This window comes from Mchenga conophoros, linkage group LG19 (assembly GCF_057382185.1).
Source record: "Mchenga conophoros isolate Kocher_MC1m ecotype Shallow Benthic linkage group LG19, M_conophoros_male_GT1.1, whole genome shotgun sequence".
Lineage (NCBI taxonomy): Eukaryota > Metazoa > Chordata > Actinopteri > Cichliformes > Cichlidae > Mchenga > Mchenga conophoros.
Window position 1 is genome coordinate 8,968,853 of NC_140544.1, and position 23,979 is coordinate 8,992,831.

The 23,979-nt window shown below is 49.0% G+C and overlaps 3 protein-coding genes across 8 annotated transcripts in view; 2 read left to right on the forward strand and 1 right to left on the reverse strand.

Moving 5' to 3' along the window:
• Nucleotides 1-14,130, forward strand: part of mgaa (MAX dimerization protein MGA a) — a 30,142-nt gene extending 16,012 nt beyond the window's left edge. For 2 of the 3 annotated variants that reach the window (XM_085258038.1, XM_085258039.1), the window contains exons 8-26: nt 974-1,244; nt 1,320-1,447; nt 1,538-1,606; nt 1,694-1,805; nt 1,882-2,201; nt 2,510-2,812; nt 3,927-4,260; nt 4,359-4,646; nt 4,726-5,384; nt 5,472-5,594; nt 5,671-5,782; nt 6,518-6,624; nt 7,049-7,137; nt 7,351-7,453; nt 7,638-7,749; nt 7,872-8,231; nt 11,512-11,661; nt 11,743-11,850; nt 12,407-14,130. In XM_085258038.1, coding sequence (XP_085114164.1) covers nt 974-1,244; nt 1,320-1,447; nt 1,538-1,606; nt 1,694-1,805; nt 1,882-2,201; nt 2,510-2,812; nt 3,927-4,260; nt 4,359-4,646; nt 4,726-5,384; nt 5,472-5,594; nt 5,671-5,782; nt 6,518-6,624; nt 7,049-7,137; nt 7,351-7,453; nt 7,638-7,749; nt 7,872-8,231; nt 11,512-11,661; nt 11,743-11,850; nt 12,407-13,062 — 4,404 coding nt within the window. In that variant the 3' untranslated portion in view covers nt 13,063-14,130. The remainder of the gene's footprint in view (nt 1-973; nt 1,245-1,319; nt 1,448-1,537; nt 1,607-1,693; nt 1,806-1,881; nt 2,202-2,509; nt 2,813-3,926; nt 4,261-4,358; nt 4,647-4,725; nt 5,385-5,471; nt 5,595-5,670; nt 5,783-6,517; nt 6,625-7,048; nt 7,138-7,350; nt 7,454-7,637; nt 7,750-7,871; nt 8,232-11,511; nt 11,662-11,742; nt 11,851-12,406) is intronic. The other variant, XM_085258040.1, reaches the window with a different exon arrangement.
• Nucleotides 1-23,979, reverse strand: part of LOC146551686 (histamine H2 receptor) — a 77,462-nt gene that overhangs the window by 50,067 nt on the left and 3,416 nt on the right. The window lies entirely within an intron of this gene.
• The window catches only part of mapkbp1 (mitogen-activated protein kinase binding protein 1), a 33,088-nt gene continuing 23,852 nt past the window's right edge, over nt 14,744-23,979 (forward strand). For all 4 annotated transcript variants that reach the window (XM_085256431.1, XM_085256432.1, XM_085256433.1 and 1 more), the window contains exons 1-2: nt 14,744-15,076; nt 16,855-16,946. In XM_085256431.1, coding sequence (XP_085112557.1) covers nt 14,963-15,076; nt 16,855-16,946 — 206 coding nt within the window. In that variant the 5' untranslated portion in view covers nt 14,744-14,962. The remainder of the gene's footprint in view (nt 15,077-16,854; nt 16,947-23,979) is intronic.

Genomic DNA, 23,979 nt, shown 5'->3' on the forward strand with positions numbered 1-23,979 from the left:
AAAGCCTGTGAGCAAAGACAAAACCCAAACTCCTCCTACCCTCCCGTTTGCTATTGGTGCAAAAATGTACCATGTCGACCAATCAAAAAATGATATGGCAACATGGCACTTAGTAGTTTAGGAAGGGGGAAGTTTTAGGAGTGACAGCGTGTTTGAGATGTGAGAGATTTGAGACGTTTAGCGTGTTTTGGTCTAAAGTTAGTGTGTTGTCTTGTGTAGTTAGTGTGTAGTGTAGTCAGTAGTTTTGTTGTGTGTGTCAGAACAATGAGGCGACTGCTGTGTTACAGGTGTTACAGCAGTGATACATCTGCTGTTGTCAGGCCTGCAGGTATCAGGCTGTTGTTCTCCTTCATCTCATCATCAATCATCATATAATTAATTGCCCAACATTGGTCATTATTTACTGTATTTTGCAGACAGTTGCAGACTCTCTCCCAGACCACAGACTCATAATACAGTCAGCTTTATACAAAAAAAAGGTTGTTTTCAAAATTGGAGTTAAAGTTATTTTTACTTCCAATAGTGTTAACATGCTACACAGGTCAGTGACTACATTTTTGTTTTACATTCTCATTGTAAGTGGGCTGAAGCAGTTAATTAAAAGTCGTCTAACATAAATGCTGTAATTTGATTATTTTAACCGTAACCTGGATGATTCGATGCCGGCGTGACTACAGCGCACACGTCCAAGAGACCGCTCAGGTAAAGTAATTACAGATTAGTGAGCAGTGGTGCGGCGCTCTCGTGCCGAGCCTTAAACAAACTCTGGGTTATCTGCGTTTATTTAAAGGTCAAAAACTAAAGTAGACATGTTGACTGTGTGACGCTGCTATCAACAGGAAGCACAGATGTCATGTGACAGGAAATCAGTGCAACACAAGCAAGAAAAAAAAAACGAATGCGAAACACTCATGAGGAAGTGGGCAGATTTTCACGCACGTTTAGAATAAACAGGTCTGACGTTCTTCTTCAGGGTTTCGTGAGCGAGAACCCGACGGCGCCGATCCAGCTGAGCCGCAGACGAGCGCCGCCGTGTCTGAACGAGTTCTGCCGGCTGGGCTGCGTCTGCCTCGGCCTCTCCCGCGACTCCAGGATCAGCCACTGCGGCCGGCCAGCGTGCATGTTCGGCTGCAGCTGCCTCAAACAGAAGGTGGTCCTCCTCAAGAACCTGGACGGGTCTGACTCCAGCCCCTCCTCACACCACGGGAGCACCAAGAAGAAGAGGAGGATGAAGATGGCCTACGGTGAGTCTCTGCGGTTCACGGTTTAAGCGTCAGAGAAGCATAGATAAAAATAATAACCCCGTGGTCATGTCGCAGTTCTGAAGGAGGCGGACAGCGTCTCCCAGCCTGCCGAGCGGGTCCGGACTCTGTGGAGGAGGGATCTCGGGCGCTCGGATCCAGAGCCGGTACGCATGCCTGAGGCGGCTCCACAGACCCGCCCTGCGGTAAGGACCTGTTTAAACATGGACGTAGCACTTTAAAGGCCGTTCCGCACATTTATCCGCTGCACAAACTACTCGTTTCTTTGTTTCCAGAAGGTCCGAGAAGATCACCGCAGCTGCGCCAGAGTCCGAGGATACTCCAGAAAGATCCGGAAACAGAAGGTAAGCCAGCAGTTCCTGAGGGAACGAGGCTCTTACTGTAAATGTTTGTTCTGCTGTGATTTGTGCCATTACCTGATTCATTGCCAGGTGAAACCGACACCGTCTGTCCACCGGGAGGCAACCAAAGGCACCGTCCGACCTGATCGGCCGAAGCCCCACAAGGTGAAGAAGCTGAAGAAGACCTCTAAGCCTCCTGCAGGTGCGTTCACGCTGCTGCTCTCCCATCAGCCCCTGCTGCCATGTTTTCTGTCCTTTCATGGAGGTTTCCTCTGCAGGTGAAGCCCTTCAGGCTCCGACTCCCTCCGAGCCTCCTCCGAGTCCTCCTGCTGAGCCGACCCCGAAGCCGTCGAAGCGTCTCTTCATCAGGGCCGACTTTAAGTGGAAGAGCGAGGCCGACCGGACCCTCGTGCTGATGGAGCTGTGCGAGGCGATGGCTCAGAACCGGCTAGACCGCCCGTTCTGGATCAAGAACTTCCTCATCCATCCCACCGGCCAGTCTGTGGAAGGCAGCGGCGCCGAGCGCTGCATCCAGTACCACGTCAAGATATCCAGATCCGCGCTGAAGGCGAGGAAATCGACAGCGCCGCGCAGACAGGTGGGTGCCGTCGCAGCCTCCTCTGTAATGGTGCATTTTCATTGATAAGTCATAAAGGTGGTAGAAATGTTTCTGATTGGTTAAGTCTGAGTTTCAGAAACAGTCCTGCCAGCTGATTGGTTAGCTGCTGGGCTGTTTCCACCAATCACAGCTGCGTTCACCTGTGAAACAAATGAGCTTTAGTTTATGTGGTCACCATTTCCTGTCATCCAGAAAATGACCGCAACGCCTGTAACCATGGTTACGCGTGTGTCACAGTGATAAACTCGCCTGACGTGTGATGGTTGATTACACCTCATGTCTTTCAGGTGGATGCAGCATGGGTGGGCAGGAAGGTGGAGCCTCTGAAGGAACGTAACATGAAGAAGGAGCACAGAATGCAGGAGGCGGAGCCTGTGGAGGACTGGCAGAGGGAGGTGGAGGAAGATGACATCACAGAGGAGGATGGCTTCACGGATCAACAGGTGGACGATTGGACAGAGAGCAGTGGACAGGAAGTGACGTCAGAGGCGAAGGTCAACATGGCTCTGCCTTTCCTGACGGGAATCTCGCCTGCCGGCTTCCTCTCAGCCAATAGGAAAGCGCCGGGAGGAACGGACCAGCCAATCAAGGTAAGAATGAGCTGAGCCCCTCATCTGGGACTCTCCTCAGCTCTTTCTGGGACAGTGGCGCGGCTGCCCCTCTGTTGGTCTTCCTTGGTCTCTTGTGTTCTGGGGGCCTCTGGATGTCTGGAGTCTTGATCTCCTCCATACCTGCTTCATGCCCTGGTGGACGGGGCTGTGGCCCCCCCACACCCTCTAGCAGGTCATTACATGAAGGAACCTTTTAAAAACGAGCGCATCCATGCTCACAGGTGTACACACGGGTGCTCACACACACAAACTACACCCTTTTTGGCTCCTACCTCAAAGCACACTGTGCGCTGTCGATCTTACGTGCTGCAAAAAATGTTTAATATTTAGTATTTACTGTTATATTCACATAGATCATTGTGATGTTGTTTATTCTATTACTCTCGTTTTCTTCTGCTTGTTTTCTCTTTTCTCTTTCTCAACAGGTGATCCAGGTGATTCATAGATGTATTTTGTGTTTTTTTTGTTTGTTTTTGTTTTTTGCCCTTTATCCCACTGGGGATAGGTTAATTGGATAACCCAAATTGTCACTAGGTGTGAATGTGCGAATGAAAGTGAGTGCGATTGGTTGTCTGTCCCTGTATGTTGGCCCTGCGACAGACTGGCGACCTGTCCAGGGTGTACCCCGCCTCTCACCCTATGACAGCTGGGATAGGCTCCAGTGCCCCCCGCAACCCTGAAAAAGGATAAGCGGAAGCGAATGGATGGCCCTTTATCCCCGTCCCTCTGCCCCGCTGTTTTTCTTTCTTTTCCCCAGTCAAGTCTGTCTCATATTTAGCAAGTGAAAATAAATAAAATAAACAATAAAAGGTGAATCAAATGGACCATTACGGCAAAGCTGGGATGGTCCATCTGGTAAAGTAAATCTGTTGGGCATCTTTATTCGCCTTTAGACAAAAATTCTGATGCAAAAGAGCCAAACGGGACAGGTGGGGAAAAAAGAATGAGCTGAGCTTCTTCACACGCTCGTCACGATGTCACCCTTAATTTCTATCTGTGTTTGCTGACCTGTGACCTGGGCGGAGCGTCACCAGCATCACGATTAACCTGCCGCTCGCCACTCACCTGACTCTCCCTCCGTGTTGTCCTGCAGGTGAACGGGAAGCTCTACCCGCTGGCTAAGATCCAGCTGGGGAGGATGGGGGCGCTCCACCCGGCCAACCGGCTGGCGGCCTACCTGACGGGACGGGTGAGCTCATCCCGTCAGCAGCAGCCATCTCTGCGACCCCCCTCCTCCACCTCTGCTCGGAGGTCGGGGCCGACGCCTCTTGACGTCTCCTCAGCTTCCTCTGTGGTCTCTGACCTTGCTGTGACCACCACAAGCGCAGCGGCCACTACAGCCTCTCCCACTGTCACCACCACTGCTTCCTCTTCTGTGACCCCACCTGGAGCGGTCCCACCGCTCACCCTCCTGACCTCCATCACAGGTGAGCGTTTCCGTGTGATAGTCTGCCTTTGATCAATAAATAATCTCTGTTTCTGCCTGATCGATCAATAAAGTATTGATGAATCCGTCTGTGCTCAGAGTCTCTGTCCAGCAGCTCGCCAGCGCCACCTGTTAATCCATCTCCAGGCACAGCGACCCCTAAAGCCCCTCAGGTAGTGCTGATTAAGGTCCCACCTCCCCCTGGGACGGTTCCTGTCGTGGCCCCTCGTCCTCCGGGCCCCGCCCCCGGGTCTCAGAGGATGCTCCTGAAGCCGGTCCAGATGGTTTCCGGCGTCCAGTTTTACCGCCGACCCGACGGGAAACTGGTCAAGCTGGTCCCCGTCAGCCAGCTGAGGGCGGTCATGCCCACTTCGCCTGCACAGCCAGGTGAGTCTGCAGACCTTGGGGATGGGCGGGGCGTATCTGAGGTTAAACTAAAATCTTGATTGTGATTCTGTCCCTGCAGGTCCTTCCTCCTCCTCGCTCCTCTCCCCTGTGGCCCACACAGTCAGTCCCCAGGCTCCGCCTCTGCCCTCCTCGCCGTCCCTGAGCTCTGGCTTCCTGTCTCAGAAGGGCACCTGTACCTTTAAGATCCTCCCTGCCGACTCCAGCCTGGACCCCATCATTGTCACTTGTGCCAAAGCTCCGCCCAAGACCCCGACCAAGGTGCTAACGGTGCCAGGCTCCTTCACCCTGCTGCAGACACACCCCTCCAACCCCCCCATGACCCCAGTGAAGCTCCTGTCGCTCAAAGCCCCCGTGCCTCATGGCGCCGAGAAGGGTGTCGAAGGCGCAACGGCATCTGTGGTCGCCACGGGAGCAGGGGGGCTGATCTTCAAATGTACACCACCTCAAATCTCGCCCACCATCCAGATACCCTCAGAGGGCAATCCCACATCCCCACTTTCGTTAGGGTTGAAGGTCATGCCTGCGCCACCGCCAGGTCCTCAACCTGAGGCGGCTCAGGACCCAGTGGAGCTGGACATCATCTGCGTGGATGAGAAGCCACATGTTACCACGGAGACACAGTCGTTAGAGGTGACGTCAAGCAGTGAGACGGAAAACTCGTCAGACTTCAGAGAGTCAGAGAGCGACGATGAGAGGGCGCCGCTCGCCAACAACACGGTAGGAAGGCGAAAAGGAAATACACACACATGAAGAAGATCTCACACACTTCCTGCTCACAGATGTGTCTGCGTGTGTGTACTGCAGCGCCTCCTCCACACGGCGTTGGAGCGGCTGCGTCGGGTGCGGCTGCGTGAGCTGTTGGAGCGTCTGAGGAGGACGGTGGGACAGTCGGGGGAGAAGACGTCAAAGGTCTCGACGCTGAAGACGGTCAGTAAATGAACGCTTCTGATTGGTCGGTGGATAGGTGGGTTGGAGGGTAACGAGTGGTGCTGTCTGCTTGCAGGCGGTGGAGGTGATCCAGGAGCTGAGGAGGAAGGAGTCACAGCTGAAGAGGAAGAAGAGGAGGCTGAGGAGGAGGCGGGATGAGTACCTGTGGAGCATCGCGCCGTCAGCAGGTGAGAGGCAGAAAGACTCAGGTGGGTCATGTGACCCTGACAGTGGCCTGGTTATTGGGAACGTCAGCACCGAGCAGGAGACGAGACAGAGCGATGTCATGTTCACGCAGGAACTATACAGCTTAGGGGGCGTGACCAGGACATGCTCTACAGCCAATCATGTGAAGATTAATCAACCGCTGCGTCCCGATAATGAATGAATAGTTTAGTACGCCCCATCAGCAATGTGCGCCAGAGGTCAGCTGACAGCCGCTGGACTTGGAAGTTGCTGGGGGCGTCGCCTAATGACTGACGAAGGATGTGATGCTGACAGTGTGCGCTCTCTCACCTGTAAAATCCACACGATCAATAAAACTGCGGTTAACACGACCACGTGACAGATTTAGCATCATGTTTATCAAAGTGTTTATTTATTCAGGTGTCAGACGGGTCCTCAGGGCGGCGCTACAGGACGCCTCTGACACAGTCAGGAAGCTGACGCAACGATGCTGTGATGATGCCGACGGTGATGATGGCGGTGATGAATCTGTGGCTTGGTGAACCGTAAAGCTGCTCTATACTCTGGCGAGTAGTCGTTCAGTTCTCTGATCGTCCCGGAGCGTTTCTGACAGCGAGCAGGCGGATGTCGCCTCCAGCGCGTGTTTTTTAAACTCTACTGAGAAACTGCGAGACAGGCATGCGATGACTTCCTGTTTGAAGATGCGTCTCTGACTCGTGTGTCTGCTTCTTATTTAGATCCGATCAAACCAACAGCAGCAGTGATGGCGGCGGCGCCAGAACTTTTGGATGAGCCGACAGTTATCTCATCAGATGAAGAACGAGTGGTTGTCACGGACAGCGATGTAAGAAACCATCATGGAAATTCATCTTTAACTCACTCTGACCACAGGAAGCTCCCTAAGTGTTTATTTTTTCAAAATAAAAGCACAGCTTTACAGGGAATAATTTATGGGAAAACGGAGATGAGGAGAGTGAGAGAAGCGAACTTAATTTATATGAAAAAGCAAGAAGTAGCAGGAAGTGAGACTAGGATTAAAAACCCTGGGATTAAATGTGACCCTGATCAGGTAAAGAAAAGTTCAGAATGAAGTTTAAAGAGTTTGATGAGATTTAAAATGAAGATGAGGAAACGAATGAAGATTTCAAAAACAAGCGTCAGGTGGGATTAACTGTCAGACTGTGCTTACAAAGAGCTTTGATTATTGATCGGTTGAACTTGAAGCCCGTCCAGCCATGCCTCACCCAAGGCGTCTGTGTTTGTGCCAGGTGGAGCAAGAAGATGATGAAGGTTGGGGCGTTGCCACGGAGACGGTGGGAGTGAACAGTTGGCTGGCGAGGAAGAGGAGGAGCTCAGAGTAAGAACCTTCCCTCGGCTCTCCGGGGGTCACCTGACTCCAAAAAGAACTACAGTAGAGAAAAAGGGGGCGGGGATAAAACCAAATATGAAACAACAACCACTGTGAGGACGCTGCCCCACGGTGGTGGAAGTTGTAACTGCTCACCTGGTGGAGGTCAAAGGAACTGTAGGTTAGTGGGCCCGTGTTTAAAGTGTCTCTTCATGTTTTCAGGCTGAAGGAGGTGACAGCTCCTCGCGCCGGCTCTGCCCTCCTCGCGGCTCTCAGATCGGCCACGAGCAGCTCAGACTCTCCTCAGGAGCTACTGCTGGAGCAGGTAACCAGGAAACACCTGTAAATCATCAGAGGTGCTCTTAGCTCCTCCTCCTCTGATCAGGAACCTCCCGGGTTTCCTTCAATTTCTTGCTGATCACTGCGATTTAAACGCAGAGGGGGAGGGGCTGTCGACGCTCCGCTGATGAAGACGAGCCTGACGTTTTCTGTGCTTTTCTGTGTTCGAGGCTCGACACGAGATCGAGGCGCTGCAGTCGGAGATGGAGGACCTGAAGAGTCTGAGGACGAGTCTGACGCAGCAGAGGGATGGACACGTCAGGGACATCTGCAGCAGAACAGGTGAGGCGTAGGTTCATCGTGTGAAGCTGAAAACTCAAAGAGCTCTATGAACCCCAAAGCCTCGAAGACCTGCCTGCTCATCTGGAGGCGGAGCTCTAACCCGTTGGTGTGTTTGGCTGCAGGTAAGAGCGAGCGGAGGATCCTGAGGAAGCTGCAGCAGTTTTCGTCCGAGCAGGAGAGGCGGCAAGCACCCAATCAGGTCACAGCAGGGGGCGGGACTTCTGCTCCTCCACCTGCGGGCAGCGATGGGTGTGGAGCAGGTGACAAGGTCGACAACATTATCGCGACAACAGCAGCCCAACAGAAGTCCACAGATGCCCCTCCTACTTCTGTTTCTGCCCCACCCACTCCTACACCTGTCCAAGTGTCATCGGCCCACAATGCACCTGTGGACACGAAGCGTTCAAGGACTATTCCGAACATCCTGTCTCGCAGTAAGACTCAGGCTCCGCCTCCATCTGTGATCACAAAGGCCGCAGAAGGTGAGACCAAGACCTGTGAGCTCCTAATGAAATGATGGATTATTCCACTGAGTAATGCAAATGTCTGTGATTGTGTTTGTGAAATATTCAGGTTTAAGTTTTTAAAGGAAATGTTTTTTTATGTGAAAAATGAATAATGTAAGATACAGTCAAAGGTCAGGTAACAGGAGGCAGGCTTCTGTGTCCGACCTGATGTCGCTCCTGTCATTGTGATTGGTTTGTGGAAAAAGCTTCTATTTTTATATTTTTAAATAGTAACGTAATTTAGTAAACAGTGTTTTTATCTTGTTTCACGTTTAAACGCCGAACGTGGTGCGTTAAAAAACAACGTGAGATTTTACGGATCTGGGGCCCGTTCTTCGTACCTCGCTAAGTAAGTTAGCTGGATTTGATTGTTGACGATTTCGCGTGATCCTGGATCGTTCGGGTCCCCGAAGCTCATCCGGGACTTGCTGCCATAGCAACAGAGCCGTAAGCGTAAACCTGCTCGGGAGCAGGTTTACTTTATGTAAACAGGATTAGATCGCGGCCACGCAGGTATGTCCGCTTCATTTATACAAAAGCAACAGCGATATTCCACCACTGTTTCACCATAAATAAATAACATCAATGTAACTAAAGATAATGCAGCACCTGATCCATTTATTGATTTCACACAGATACATACAGGTCATTTCCTAAAAAAGGGAAATGTACTATTAACATTCTATCACATGTATGTGATTATTACAGATGTAATTCATATTTCAGAGTAGCAATTGCAAATTACTTCGTGTAATCAAGCTGAGAGACCACGGCTATAAAAGCGAAGGTGGATTTGGGAAGTCTGTCGCAGCCATGTCCTGTCCGTTTACGCGAGCCACCCATTGCGGAAGGTGCAAGATTGATAAGGAGAGTTTTCAGAATTCAGCGTATATTGCGGGACAGACAGGATCCTTTAGCTCAGCGCGACAGTGTGCTCATAGAGAGATATCGATTTTCCCGTGAGGGTATTATTTACTTAACCAACTTGTTGACGAGGGGGTGCAGGACCACCACCTGTCTTTTTTTTGCTCTGCCCTTTTCTTGGTTGCTGTTATGAACAAACAGATTATTCCAGGGTCTCTTTCCAAGAGACGAAAAGCAATATAAGTGATAAATATTACCATTCTGTGGAATATTCTTATATTTCACTTTTACTTGTTCCCATGTTCTAGTGGGTCCTGTTGTGGCTCTAATGTGTAAGGGGATATAATATAACATAATATAATATAATATAATATAATATTGGATAATATAGTGTAATATAATAAATCTACCCTACCGCCTACTGGTGTTGGCCAGAGGGGCCGATGGCGCCATATGGCAGCCTGGCTTCTGTCAGTCTGCCCCAGGGCAGCTGTGGCTACAACCGTAGCTGCCTCCACCAGTGTGTGAATGTGAGAGTGACTGAATAGTGGCATTGTAAAGCGCTTTGGGTGCCTTGAAAAGCGCTATATCAATCCAATCCATTATTATTGTTGTTATTATTAAATCACTTACGAGTTTAATTTGTCAGCAACTTTCTCCCAGCCCTCTCTCCTTGCTTTTGCAGCCGTTGCAGTGTTCCCTTGCGTTTTAATTAAACTCTGAAACTCCTGAAATCCCTCACTCAAGAGTTCTTGCTCTGCTGCCGAAAAATACCGAGCGCTCTCCTTCGACATTTTCGCCGACCAATCAGAGGGTTGCCGATCAATGTTTCTACTATCGATGCGTAGCCCCTTTTACGACACCCAGTGATCTCACATTACTTCATCCAGCTGTACTAATCGTCAACAGCAGGTGTGTTCGGAGAACCGGATTAGCGAGCTCACGGTTAGCGCGATGATTTGGTCTTGGATGTGTCATTTGATCTTGGATGTAGTAAGCGACGTACGAAGAACGGGCCCCTGAAGCGTAACCTACATAAACGCTGAGCGTTCGTCCTCAACAAACCGACTGGAAAACAACGAGCTGCTGACACGAAGCGACGAGTAAGAAACAGTTTGTGGGTTCGTCCGTTGTCAGGAGAACGGTTTATTGTCCGGCCGCGCTCGTACTCGTGTCAGGATGTCAGGCGGGCAGTTTGAGCTGGGACGACATCAGCGCTCAGCTGCGTGTCTGACGTAAAACGCTATTTTATGATTTCATTGCATATTCAGTACAAGTGTGCGATTTGAGCTATAAGCACGCTGCCAAATGCAGTGATGTGATTGGTCAGATCTGTTTATCTGAAACATCAGAAAAATCGAGCTTGGTTCGTATTTTCCGCACTATAAGGCGCATTGAGACAAACCGCTGTTGCCTTGAGTGTGTAGAGACTGTAGAGACACTTCTACCTGCTGTGAATGTGACTGTAAAGTGCTTTGTGGTCTTTAGGGACTAAGTAAAGCGCTATACAAATACAGACCATTTACCATTTGTTCTCTGTCCAATAACCCACTGTTCAGTTTTGTCCTCTAACTGCGGCCATCGCGCCGTGTTCCCTCAGAAACTCCTCTTGTTCTAGGTCATCTTCTTGCTTCCTCCACTTGCACACCATCGACTCAATAATGCCGAATCGTCTCACAGCTGCTCTATTTCCATTTTCTACTCTGATTGCTCGGAGTTTAAAATCCGCTTCGTAAGCGTGTCTCTTCGCTGGTGCCATTTTGAAGTCGTCGTACACACACAACACGGTAATGTTGAGTTAAAGCACAGTACGTATTACTCTGCAAGGCTCCTGGCAATGGTAACCGTAACGCTCTGAGAAGTGGCACTACATTTTTATTTATTTATTTTTGACAGATTTTTGAGCATCGTGTAGCCATAAAATCGGTTCGAGGTCAGTAAGCACAAACCAAAACTCATACATAAGGTGCACTGTCGATTTTTGTGAAGATTCAAGGCTTTTACCTACGCCTTATAGTGCGGTAAATACGGTACCATAAATTCGTCCTGCGAACGGCTGCATTAAGAAAAGGTGAGTCTCACCCGGGGGTGCTGACTCCATGTAAACAGGGTGGCTGCTGTCGGCTGATCTATTCAATAGAATAGAATAGAATATCCTTTATTGTCGTTGTACATGTACAACAAAATTATGGGTGCTGCACGAGGCTGTGCAGGAGCAGACAAGAGGAAAGCCCCCAGTGGAGAGTCTGTGTGAGTGACCCGAGTGATGAGGTCACCGTCACAACAAAGCATTGAAGCAAAGACTCGACAGATCGTTGCAGATTAAAACTAATTAGTTTGTTTTTTAAGTTTTCAGATTAAACTTCCTGTTTTCCTTCACCTGTTCGCCCAGGTAATCCTCCAGGTGACCCGTCGTCCTTTCAGAGTCTCGTTCCAGCTGATCTTCTCTCTGTGGTCGGGGCACCGTTACCCAGGCAACCAGTCCTGACCCTGAATGCTGTGAGAGCGGGTTCAATGGTGCTGCAGCCGGCGCCGTCTCCAGGTACTGACACGTGGAGCCTGAACGCTCTCTGGTTGGCTGTGCTTTTATTTAGAAACTCAGATGTTTCTGTTTTGTGTGTAGGCTTGGCCTCAGTCACCCTAAACATTCCCACTCTGACCAGTCAGCAGATCCATCTCACCCCACTGCTCTGCCCACCGGCCAGGCCTCTCGCCGTCACCAACCTGACAGGTAACCAACACTCTCCTCCTCGGTTTTATTTGTCCTCGAGGCCAAACAAACATTCTTGGATATCATTTATACAGCAGGTGCGTCTAATGAGCGGTTGTGCAGGCGCCGCCTGTTCGTATCTGTGAAAGACGGCGTGAAGAGAAGTTCAGTCACGCAGGTTTTAAACACGAGTGTGAAAAATTCACCTTGAATCACTCAGCAACGGCGCTAAGAGGACGATAGCGGCGACCTGTCCAACAGCTCTGATCTTGCCGTGACGCCGCGTACAGTCCGCAAAGCTTCGCTCCGAATATCTCATAACAGGAAGCAGGACAGCTTACCGTGAACCGCTGCCCTTTGCGCCTAGCTCACACTTTTTTCTCTCTCTCTCTCTCAGCTCCACCCACATTCACACAGCATTGGTAAGCTCCTCCTCCTTCCGGGTCGGACTCATTAGCATCTGTCAGATGGACAAATTAAACCAAAAAACCCTCCGAGAAATACAAAAACGTTGTTATTGTAACGGCATATGATTGGTTGTTTGGCCGATCAGCTGATCATCTGTTTACTCTTCCAGGCTCCAGCCTCAGCAGGGTGCTGAAACTCATTCAGACCAACACACAACAGCAGGCTCCGCCTCCAACCCATCAGCTGCTCCCTGGTCTTCCGGCTCCTCCTCTAGAGGTCTGCGATGCATCATCTAAGTCCTCAGATCGAATCATACACCAGGACCAGACTCCACCCCTCGGTGAGGTCACACCTGCATCCTGGTCGTATTGCGGCTCTGACAGCCAAACAGAGGAGAGAGAGGCGAAGCCTGAGAGCAGGGGCGAGAACAAGAGCCTGCCGTCGCTCCTCGATGAGTTTGTCTTCCTTAATCAGCAGGTGGAAAAAAACCAGGACGCTGCAGCGGTGGATGGAGCTGACGAGGAAGGACACACCCACAGCCCCTGGATGCTGCAGCTGGACTCAGACTCTGACACAGATGGGGTTGGGCCTAACCTCAATACAGAAACGATGTTGACCACTTCAGGCAGTCCTAAAGGAGGCGTGCTGGCCCCGCCCCCTCTGCTGCAGATGAAGGTGGGCGGAGCCAAAGTGGCAAGCCCAGGCAACAGGGAAAGAGAGGGCACAGTGGCAGGGGGAGAAGAGGGGCAAGGGCACAGGGGCGTGGCCTGGAGGCCGATGCCGAGGCTGGTTCCTCTGGGATTAAGAGGAAACGCCCCCAGCTGACATCACACGCAGAAATAATGATGTCACAGCAGCTGCACCTTCCTGGTTGGGTCCTGATGGGAGTTGGCACATTGGGAGGAAAAAAAGAAAAGCATAGACTGATTGTGGCGCTTCTATGGTAACAATCAGTTATCGTTTGTGGATTACTAAGGATCAATATTCAGGTATTGATTGGTTTGGAACAGGGCGACGGTGTCCTGGTTTTCCGACGCGCTGACCGGAAAAAACGCAGACGCTGCTTCTGAAAAATATGGAAGTGCCTTAAACCTGCGTTCTACCTGACAGCCACCAGGGGGCAACACTGCAGTTCTGTCCTATAGAAGTCTGCAGCACGACGCTGCTCTGACCTCTGACCTCTGTACACGCTTCATGCTGAGTTCATGTATCTCAATCATGTCTTTCAAAATGGAGGATCAGCTGTGGTGTTTTGTTGATTGCTCATTGGCTAATGACTCGTCAGTCACTATGTTATCCAGTGAGTGAGCGGTTTCATGGTCAGACCCGCCCCTCTTCCTCGCAGCCAAGATAGTGGGGATTTCAGTTTTTAAAAATGTCTGTTGAACCTGTCACATCTGTCTTTGAAAGAGTTACTGTAGCATCCTGTTTTCAGTGGCTGCATTCAGAGAAACTTGATGGCGTGCTGAGGAAGAAGCCCTGTCCCCACAGAATGTTCTGATGTTGCGTTCAAATGTCTTCCTGTTTGTATCGGCGCCAGGTGAGCCGAGAGACGCCTTCACAGGTTGCAAGTTCATGTCTGAGAGTGGCGTCCACGTCACAAAGAGAGCGCATTCGGGCTACTCGCCTCCAAACGTTCATACTTTATTCTGAAGGTCCAGCTATTGTTTCCTGCTTTTATTTTTTTATTTAAAGGAACTTTGTGAAAGCGGTCAGTGTCTCACCATGGTGGAATGTTTCAGTTTCTTCATGTTTTGCAGGAAAAACGCAGTCATCACAGGGGACTCACCTGGACTCACCTTTTCTTTTTCTTAATGCCTATTTCTACATGTTTACCTCAGCTGTCCTAACAGCTGGAAGGAAAACAGGTACCAATAAAAGTTAAATATTTGAGTCTGCATCCTACTTTTATTCAACAAAAGGTTTCCCGGTGTGTTTGATGAGTTTCTCACCTGAAACTTTCAAGTTAAAGCTGAGTTTTCTGATTCAGAGTACCTGAACACATCATCCAGCAAACGAGGAAAAATAAATAATCAGTAAAAAAAAAGTTTCTATCCAGATGAGTTGTTTGAGTTTCTGATTTAAAGTGTTTGATTTATTTTGGCTCACCATCGATTTTTATGGCGTCATTACAGGTAAGTTACGGCTAATATAGGAAAAAAAGAAGCTGCGGTTAGTGTCCGGTGCCGCTGAGAGGCGCTTATGCTCTGCGCTAACAGTGAAGACGCGTCATCCGACTTCTGACACGCGACACCGGACGATGACTGTCAAAGTAAAAGCATCGCATCTTAAGAAAAAAACAACTTTCGAAAGAAAAATCTTGTTTCATGTCAATAAAAGTAAGTGATCAGTAAATCTTGCTTTTGAGGCATTGCTGTGTTCAATCCGAAGTAATGTCCATGCTAAATGAGCTAATGATAACAGCTGTGATTGGACTGTAGCGTCTAAATTATTTGAGAGAACGTGTTTATTTTGAAAGGTGTGACCGGAAGTGCGGGTGTCGCGTGCGGCATTGACACTAACGGATCGCCGCTCTGATCAGTCCGGTCCCGGTCGTCCCGTTTCCTCGCTGCGGGGGAGGACTACGATGCGGAACGGCGGCCCGGAACAGCGCAGAACCGAACCAGGACCGTGCTCACGGAACACCCGGTCCGGCCCGGCTCTGAAGGCATGGCGGCGCAGAGCAGCCGCTGAGAGCCGCAGCTAGCCGGCGGCTAACGGCGCGATGGCCGCGGACGGAACGATCCGCAGCCGCATCAGGAGCCTGCTGCGCTCCCCGTCCATCAAACTGCGGCGGAGCGGCACCGGCGCGCGGCACAGGCGCGAGCTCAGCGACAAGGTGCGCGCGACTGACACACACACGGAACCTATTGTGTTTCTGCTGGAGTCTGGTGGTTTTATTGTTTAATTGTTTCTAACTGATAAATAGAGCTTATTCTAACTGACATTAGCTGTCGTCTGTTTTTATTGAATTTTTTAAAATTGATTGTTTAAAATTCAACATTTTTATTTTCTCATCATTGCTGTTATCGGTGCAAAACACACACCTGAACTGGTCTGTGTGGAAAATAAGGACCCTCCCTGATGACCTTTCCTCTGATGGTCCTCATAAAGACCTTTGACTGGTCCTCATTTTGTTCTCAGATGCCAAACACTGTGCTAAACAGGCTCTCTGTTTCTGCAGATGTCCTCACGTTGTTCTCACTGTATGGAGCAGTCTTTGGTTCAAAGTGCCTCCTCCTCCTCCTCCTTTGTAAATATGGTCCTTGCTGTCTGAAAGCATTTTTGTGCACCAAACCATCCTGAATCACAAGATTTGTGCTGTAGACTTGTGCGGACGCTCACATTGTGAGAACCTGTCTGTCCCGTCCAGCTGGTCTATCACCTGCGGGCCCCTTCATCTGTTAGCAGCTTCACTTCCCACAATCCTTTGTGTGCCTGCTGATTTACTGGGACACGCCCCACCTGTTCTGGTCATGTTGTGGGAACGCATACTTGTTCACACAACTGCATTGTGGGGACTTTGCCGTTTGTCCCCATTGAAATGGAGAGCAGAGACTCAGCAGTGAGGCTGTTTGTGCTCCTTGGAGACGATCTTTGTTATGGGGACATTGCAGCCCAGTTTGGGCTTCACATTAGAATCATGTCGTGTTAATGCAGTGGTGTCCAGGCTGAGCTCAGCGGCCCTTTCAGAGGCTTATTAGTGTCAGCAGTAAAGTTTACTGGATGGATACACGCACATCCATGGCGTTTAATGGAAGACTAAAAGTTTCTGAGCACAGGCAGGAGTGAGAAGCAGTTGTAGATAAACTGAAATTACACATTAAAACAATATGAGCTCAAACCGAAAGACCGTGGCACCTTTGAGCCACTCGGATGCAAGCCTTTCCTGTCGGCAAGCTCGTCACGTCTCTGACGACTGACGCAGCGTCTCACTGTTCCTGAGTAGTTTCTCCTGAATCGCCATTCAGAGGCAAAGAAAATCACTTGCTACTTGCCCGGCGAGCGGCGTCCTGCAGACTCGCCTGATGATTCATCCTCGTGGTTTCTTTTAATCTGATTGGACGGTTTGGAGGAAAGCGTTCGTGCTGAGCTGAGAGGGCCAAAAACTGTGAAATCATGAATAGAGTTTGGTGCAGGGGGAGGGGAGTCATGTGAGGAGGACACACACACACACACACACACACACTCTCTCTCTCTCTCTGTGCTGTTAGTTTAGCATCTGGCCGCTCAGCAGTCAGACTGAGCAGCAGGACATTTTCTGGCAGCATGGAGGCAGAAGTAAGTGTGTGTGTGTGTGAGAGAGAGAGAGAGAGACTCGGTCTCTGTGCGTTGACGCTGGCGCTCCTCTCTGACCTCTGACCTGCCTAATTTCAGTCTGTCAGTGATCAGTGATCTGATCAATAATCTGATCACTGAAGGCTCTCTGCAGAGCAGTGCTGCTTTTGTTGTGAACAGAAACAGCTTTGTGTGTGTCCCAAAGCATCATGTGAGCTGTAGTGTTTAAATCAGCAGGTGGGGCCTGCCGCTCGCGGCGCTGTCACTCCTGTGAAAGAAAGATCAACACGAACACATTCGCAGGAGTTAACCTGTCACGTTCTGGCCTTTGCCCTTCAGGTGACCTTGGAGAAGGTTCTGGGAATCACAGCACCGGGGAACCGAGCGCTGGCCTGTGACCCCCGGAGTGGACTGGTGGCGTATCCAGCAGGGTGAGAGAGCACTGAGGGCTAATGGGAAAACGGTGACTTTAGTTATGCCAAATTTGGGTTTTTTTCTGTCACAGCTGATGATGATGAAATGATATGATGATGGTAGTCATGGCGATGGCTGACCTGACGAAGATGAGGTCATATTGAGGTACAAAGGAAGAGGCTCCTGCTCCTGAGGAGGAGGAGCAGCCAGCCTGATCAGGCTGTTAGGCTGTTCCTCCAGCTGGTGTTACTGGTGTGTTTCAAATGACTCCTTCATAATAAATACAAGCATCACACTGCTTATTCTTATTGCGTATTTATGAACGTTTATCAAACATGATGTAAAAATCTACATTTGAAAATATTCAGTCAGCCATCAAAAACAAATGTGACTGAAAATAACACGGCAGCTGAGAAAAGCAGATGCACTTCGTTTCCGTTGTTCCTGCTCCAGGTGCAGGAGTCACGTTTATGAGTGACGGATGGTGCTGCCTCTGCCTCCTGGCCCCGGATAAACGGAAGAAGATGGATGTTATTATCTATCTGTCTTACTCAGGAAGCCTACAGTGGCTGAGTCTCAGGGACTAAACTCCTTCAGCTCATTTTTGTAGCACGATTTTATTTCATAAACATATTTATTCACGAAGATTAAGGATGCAGGAATTCCCGTCATTTAAACACAGGCGCAAACACTGAAGCCTAGACCGGAGTCATTTTCCAAAATTCATCAACAGTGCTGCACGCCACCAACAACTCCACATTTAGTACCTGCCTGCAGCTCCACAGGACTCCACCCAGCAGCACCTGTCATAAACTCTTCATGTTCTGTGTCATGATTTACTTTTCCTGCCACATGTGCCACAAACCACCTCGGCTGCTTACGATCACATATTATCAAATGTCAGTCAGCTCAGGTGAGCCGTGGCGCATCTATGCAGCCTTATGTTGCATATCATTGTGACAGGTGGAAGAAGTATTTTTCACAATAAATAAGTTACTTTATGCTGTGTTCCTCTTAACGATTAAATTCAAATTCACCCCAAATTACTAAAATGCTGATATTTCAATAAGAGCATCGATTCTAGAACGTAAATATCTGACATCGTCCATGATGTTCAGCAGCATGAGTCCAGCTTCTCCAGCCCGGACTCCTGTTTGGATGTACTGCCCTGTGGTGCAGCAGTGCTGCCACCCAGACTGGAGCTGCCGCCCAGACTGGATGTCCTGGTCTCTGTGAGGCAGCTGCCAGTCCGGGTCACCGGGCAGGGTCCAGGAGGAGGATCCTGACTGTGCTGCTTTCTTATCGAGGTGAAACAGGTGGAGGATAGCATCCTCGACTCCAACATTTGCCCGATAGCCAAATTCTTGGGGTGGGCATGCTTAACCTGCGCCCCGAGGACGATCCACTGCACAGGAAGTGTGTGATAACAGGAAGAGGCCTGATGCTGCAGCATCAGCTAGGCTCTGAGTCGTTACCACGGCGTGAGCAGACACACAGAAGAAACAGTCAGTTTGAGATGATCCAGATGATCCTCAGGTGAAACGATCCACTAGCGCAGTGAGGTCATTAACACACGTTTAACAGCTGCTGAGACACGAACAGACTAAAGGAGGCGGTCAGTGTGAGGGGAGAGCTCTGAAAACACTTTTATCATCATCATTATTGCTTGTTGTTATAGATGGCAGATCTTAGAAGCAGACACAGCGTTCACACTGAAACGAGCTCACATGTTTATCTGCACTCAGTAAACTGCAGTAAGGTTAACGTGTTCATCCAGATCCTTCTCAGGGGGGTGGAGCCTATCCCAGAAACAACAGTCTCAGCATGTGATTGGATAGTGGGAAGTCTCATCTCAATCTGTGACTTAGCCGATGACATGCACACTAACTCATTTTAGGATTTAGACGTATGTCTGAAACCACGATCAGAAGACCTCGGCAGACGGCGATGAGCCTGTACAAGTGGGTGGAGCTGAGCAGCGGCGACGCCGTGTGAAACAAAACAGAGACGCATTTTAGTCACAAAAGAACCCAGAAAAACTTCCTTTATGAGAACAATCACAGGTCAGAGGTCACGGTGCTCTGTGAGTCGGAGTCCAGAGGAATGATGGGAATGTCACCGGGGGTCTGGGAAGGCGTCCAGTTTCCAGGATTTTATGCTGTGCAATCAGCCGCAGGCACGGGAGGAGGGGCTGCTGATTGGTCCATTTGTGTGGAGCTGCGCTTTCAGGTCACGGCTGACGAAGCGCCGTTTAAACACAGTGACAGGAAGTGGGTCAGTGCAGCGGCGGCGTGAATATGGGTTAATGTGAGGGAGTGCATGAAGGCCGGCGGCACTACAGAAGAAGAACACGCAGTTTGATTCTCTGCATCCACAGTACTGTGTTACTGCAGCTTGTACTGCGTTACTGCAGCTTGTACTGTGTTACTCCAGCTTGTACTGTGTTACTGCAGCTTGTACTGTGTTACTGCAGAATGTACTGCGTTACTGCAGAATATACTGTGTTACTGCAGAATGTACTGCTTTACTGCAGAATGTACTGCGTTATTGCAGAATATACTGCGTTACTGCAGCTTGTACTGTGTTACTGCAGAATATACTGTGTTACTGCAGAATGTACTGCGTTACTGCAGAAATTACTGCGTTACTGCAGAAATTACTGCGTTACTGCAGCTTGTACTGCATTACTGCAGCTTGTACTGTGTTACTGCAGAAATTACTGCATTACTGCAGAATGTACTGCGTTACTGCTCGCCCACATACGTCTACTGATTAAACCCAGTTGCTTGGTGCTGTGTGTGGGCGTGGCCACGCTGCCACGGCTAACAGCTACACAGCTAACGAGTACACGAAGGCTAAAAAATGTCCATCAGCATCTCCCGTGAACCTCCTACATGTTTCCATGACGATAAACTAAATAAACGCTCTCTGCCGCATCAAGCGCTGCCACCATCAGGCCACACTGAGAACTGCAGCAGCTTCACTGAGGTTTAACTGTCTTTATGTCCTCCTCTATCTGTGAAGGAGGCGCAGTCGACTCTGTGTGTGTGTGTGTGTGTGTGTGTGCGTGTGCGTGTGTGTGTGTGTGTGCGTGTGTGTGTGTGTGTGCGTGTGTGTGTGAGAGGAAGACTGTAACTGGCTGCTGATTCAGCGGCTTCCAGACGAACAGTCAGCAGCACGACTGTTTATCTGCACACACACACACACACACACACACACACACACACACACACACACACACACACACACACTCTCACTAGCAGGTCCGGATCCGCCTCAGCAACAAAGCTGTTTTGCTTTGATGAACTGATCCGACCAATAAGGCGTCAGCGGGTAGTTGTTCGTGGCTGCTCCTTTAATCTGCTGCAGGCTTCACAGCTGATCTCACACACACACAGACTCACACACAGACAGACACATGTATAATCCCTGTGTGTGTGTGAGTCATCTAGCTGTGTGTGTGTGTGAGCTCTCCTGGCTCTGTGTTACAGCTCACTCGTTGATCTCAGGTCTGTTTCAGAGCAGCCGTCTGCACGTGCTCATTGGCTCTCTGTGGGTTCCACAGTGACTCTACCTGCCGCTGACGTCCGCTGCACCCTGGTGACCTCTTCAGGGTCAAGTTTAGGTGAACATGGAGCTTTTTATAAACACGGGTGACGTGTTTGGAAGCATGAGGTCCTGATGGGGTCTCTGTGGATCTGCTGGATGAAGGCTGAGCTCGGACGCACACAGTCACCAAACAGACGCACATTAGAGCTGCTCTGTTTTACAGGGGAGGTCAGGCAGGTCCACACTGCCTTCGTGTCCTGTGGGAGAATTGAGTGCTCTGCAGTGTGACTGCAGGTGTGTGACCCACATCCATGAGTTTCATTTACAGAGTGTGTGTGTGAACGCTAAGGGTGGTGTGTGCGTGAGGGCGTGTTTATGGATGTCAAGTCTGCACAGCAGGTCTGACCGCCATCTTTAAACCTTCTCTGAAGCCATGCTGACACAGTCCTGTGTGTGAGCTGTGGGCAACCGCTCCCACACAGGTACCATCCAATCGGAAGAAGAGCTGTTCACATGTGAGCTCTTCACACAGGTGTGCCCTGAACACAAACCGCACAGACAAAAGTGTTTTCAGTGAACGCAGACAGAAGCTCAGACGGCTGACAGAGGGGGCGTGAGTGAGGGGAGGAGAATCAAACCTGCTGTTGCAGGTAACCGTGCACGGTAAAATTGATGCTTCTGAGTAACCACAGGTGCAGGGGGGGGCACTGAGTCTCATTTATTTAACATGAACATAAAGAGAACCACGGCGGGGGGGTTGACATAAACAATGGTCTGAGATAGTCACAGGGAGGAAACACCTGCACAGGTGTCTCAGGACTTGTACCGCCCACTTACTGCAGCACGCTGACCATCTCTGTTCATCAGCTGACAGGAAACAAAGCTGTTTACAGCAGGTGTGGTTTCCATGGCTACCTGTTCACAGGTTGTAGTAGTCTCCTCAGGATCATTGGCTGTATCCCAATTCAGGGTCTGCAGCCTCAACGGTCCTCAAGGGCCGCGTACTCAAAGACCGCTGAGGCCGGAAGTGCGAGGCTTGTGAAATGGGACGGTCTAGCCTCCGTCGCGCTGCCCAGGTTGCCTAGCAACCATGATAGCTGGAAACGTGTGGTTGACAGAAATGAACGAGAACACATTTTGTTCGTTTGTTTGTTTCTACGTGAGCTTTGTGTGATTTAATAAGTATCTGAGGCTGAGACCACAAGACTGTAAATCATGATTGTTGGGCTTCATTTCTGTACTGAACAGTCATTTAAGATTAGCTAGTACAGGGGTGCCCAATCCCGGTCCTCGAGAGCTACTATCCTGCAGCTTTTAGATGCATCCCTACTCCAACACAGCTGAATCAAATGGTTTGATCTCTTCAGCATGCCATCATGTTTGGCAAAGGCCTGATAACAAGCCATTCATTTGATTCAGGTGTGTGGGAACAAGGATGCATCTAAAAGCTGCAGGACGGTAGCTCTCGAGGACCGGGATTGGGCACCCCTGAGCTAGTACATAACAATTAGCTGATGTCGTTCATGAGACTAAAGTCAGTGTAAATATGAGATGGCCAATATTATAGTTATTATATTAAATCATTATTAGTTATTACAGCAGTGAGTTTGAACTCTGTGTCAAATACTGAGCTTCAGTAAAGATTTAAGTTGCAGTTATTTATATTTCCTGTCACCTTAAATCTTCACTCAAAGACACTCAAGTATCTTTGACAGTGTATCTATAGATGTATTATATATATAAGAGACAAATGTCGTTCCTTCAGTATGCTGGCATTACTAAATTTGGCTCAATGCTTACATACATGTGTAAAAAGGAAATGTACGAGCTGTGATAACTGTGTCTGATAGAATGAAGAGTAGACTGATGTATGAAATATTCTTTTATTGGGTGAGAAAATCAGACCATGTCATAACTGCTTTAAGTCATACAGAATAGATATCAGAGCCTTAAACAGGCTGACTTCTGCTAAATGGGTCAAACTGGGCAGAAAGTCTACAAACACATAACATCCTTACAGAATATGATGTAACACTATAGATCAACTTAGCTCAGAATATATAAAGCATATAAACAATTACAGCAATATGATGCAACACACACAGCAGTGCTACTGATCCAAAATACTCAAAGCTTCATAGAACTGAAACAAACATTTATTTTAGCTCCATTCTGCTGCTGATACATACTTTAGGTTTCTGAACATTAAACTTGTTGCTGCCTTTCATAGTGTGTAACTTGAAGGCCCTGAGTACTTTCTCCCACACTGAAAACACTGGAATGATAAAATTATTTGAACATTACCTAATAAGACTGATTCAGGACACACAATTAGTTATTCTAAACTTTCCTAGCAGTCCTTCACAAACAGGGAACAGTCTGTCTATGCTCTCCATCTGTCAGCTGCTGCTGGCTCTTCCTCCTCCTCTTCCTCACACACTGCTGAGTTTGTCCTGGTTGATCAATAGGGGTGCAAAGCCTCACAGATGATGTGCAGCAGTGGGTCCCTCAGTCTGTCCTCACTCTGGACACTTGCAGTTGTCACACATGGAAATCAAATGTGTGATAAGCTGCAGGATTCAAACACAAGTGTGACTTATAAACACATGTTCATACTTTTATTCCACAATCAGAGAGAAAGAAATAGAGAGAGAGTGCAGGACAGACAGACAGGTGACAGTCTCAGGTGTATACACTGCTACACAACAGCACCAGAGAAGGAGGATTTAGTGTTTGTGTCATTATGAGTGCTAAACAAGAAGAGTTCCCAGATGGTGCAGTGGACACATGTGTGACTGCTGTGATTAAAGCATCTTTCTTTCAGCTTAACGAGTGAACCGTCAGCTCGTTCAAACACACGTTAAAGTCCGTTTGGCTCGACACCACCGAACAGAGGCAGCAATATAACATAGCTAACATTAACAGTGCAGTGAATCCTGCTTGTGCCGTGATATTCAGGACTGCAAACCGAGCAGCATCACTGACTTTTAGCTTGTTGTGTTTGTGGATATATGACTGACTTTAATTATCCACATTCTCTGTAAGATTAAGGTCGACTATTGTATTATTATATTTTAATAGCTTTAAAAGCAAGTAAAAGCTGAACGTACAACCATCACTAATGGCAAATAACTTTGCCGACATGTGGCCAACAGTAATGTTTTAATGTTCCTCATTATTAAACATTTTCACATAAATAAGTGACATAATATTCACTACTTACTTTTGAAAGTTTACTCTTCGGCTGCTCCGCTTCTGCCGTCTGCGGCAAAATTATCCACACCGACTGCCGCGCTATGAATTGTGGGATATATGGGACCGTGAAGTCTACGCCGCCACATCCTTAAAATTCAGGGAAATGAAGGACGCATTTGAGGGCCGCATTTCGAGCAGCCTTTGAATTGGGACAGCTTTCGGCGCGCCACTGTGCCTTAAACCCTGGATTGGGATGCAGCCATAAACTGCTTATTGTTTCAGGGTTTTTAATCTCCCAGAATGCTC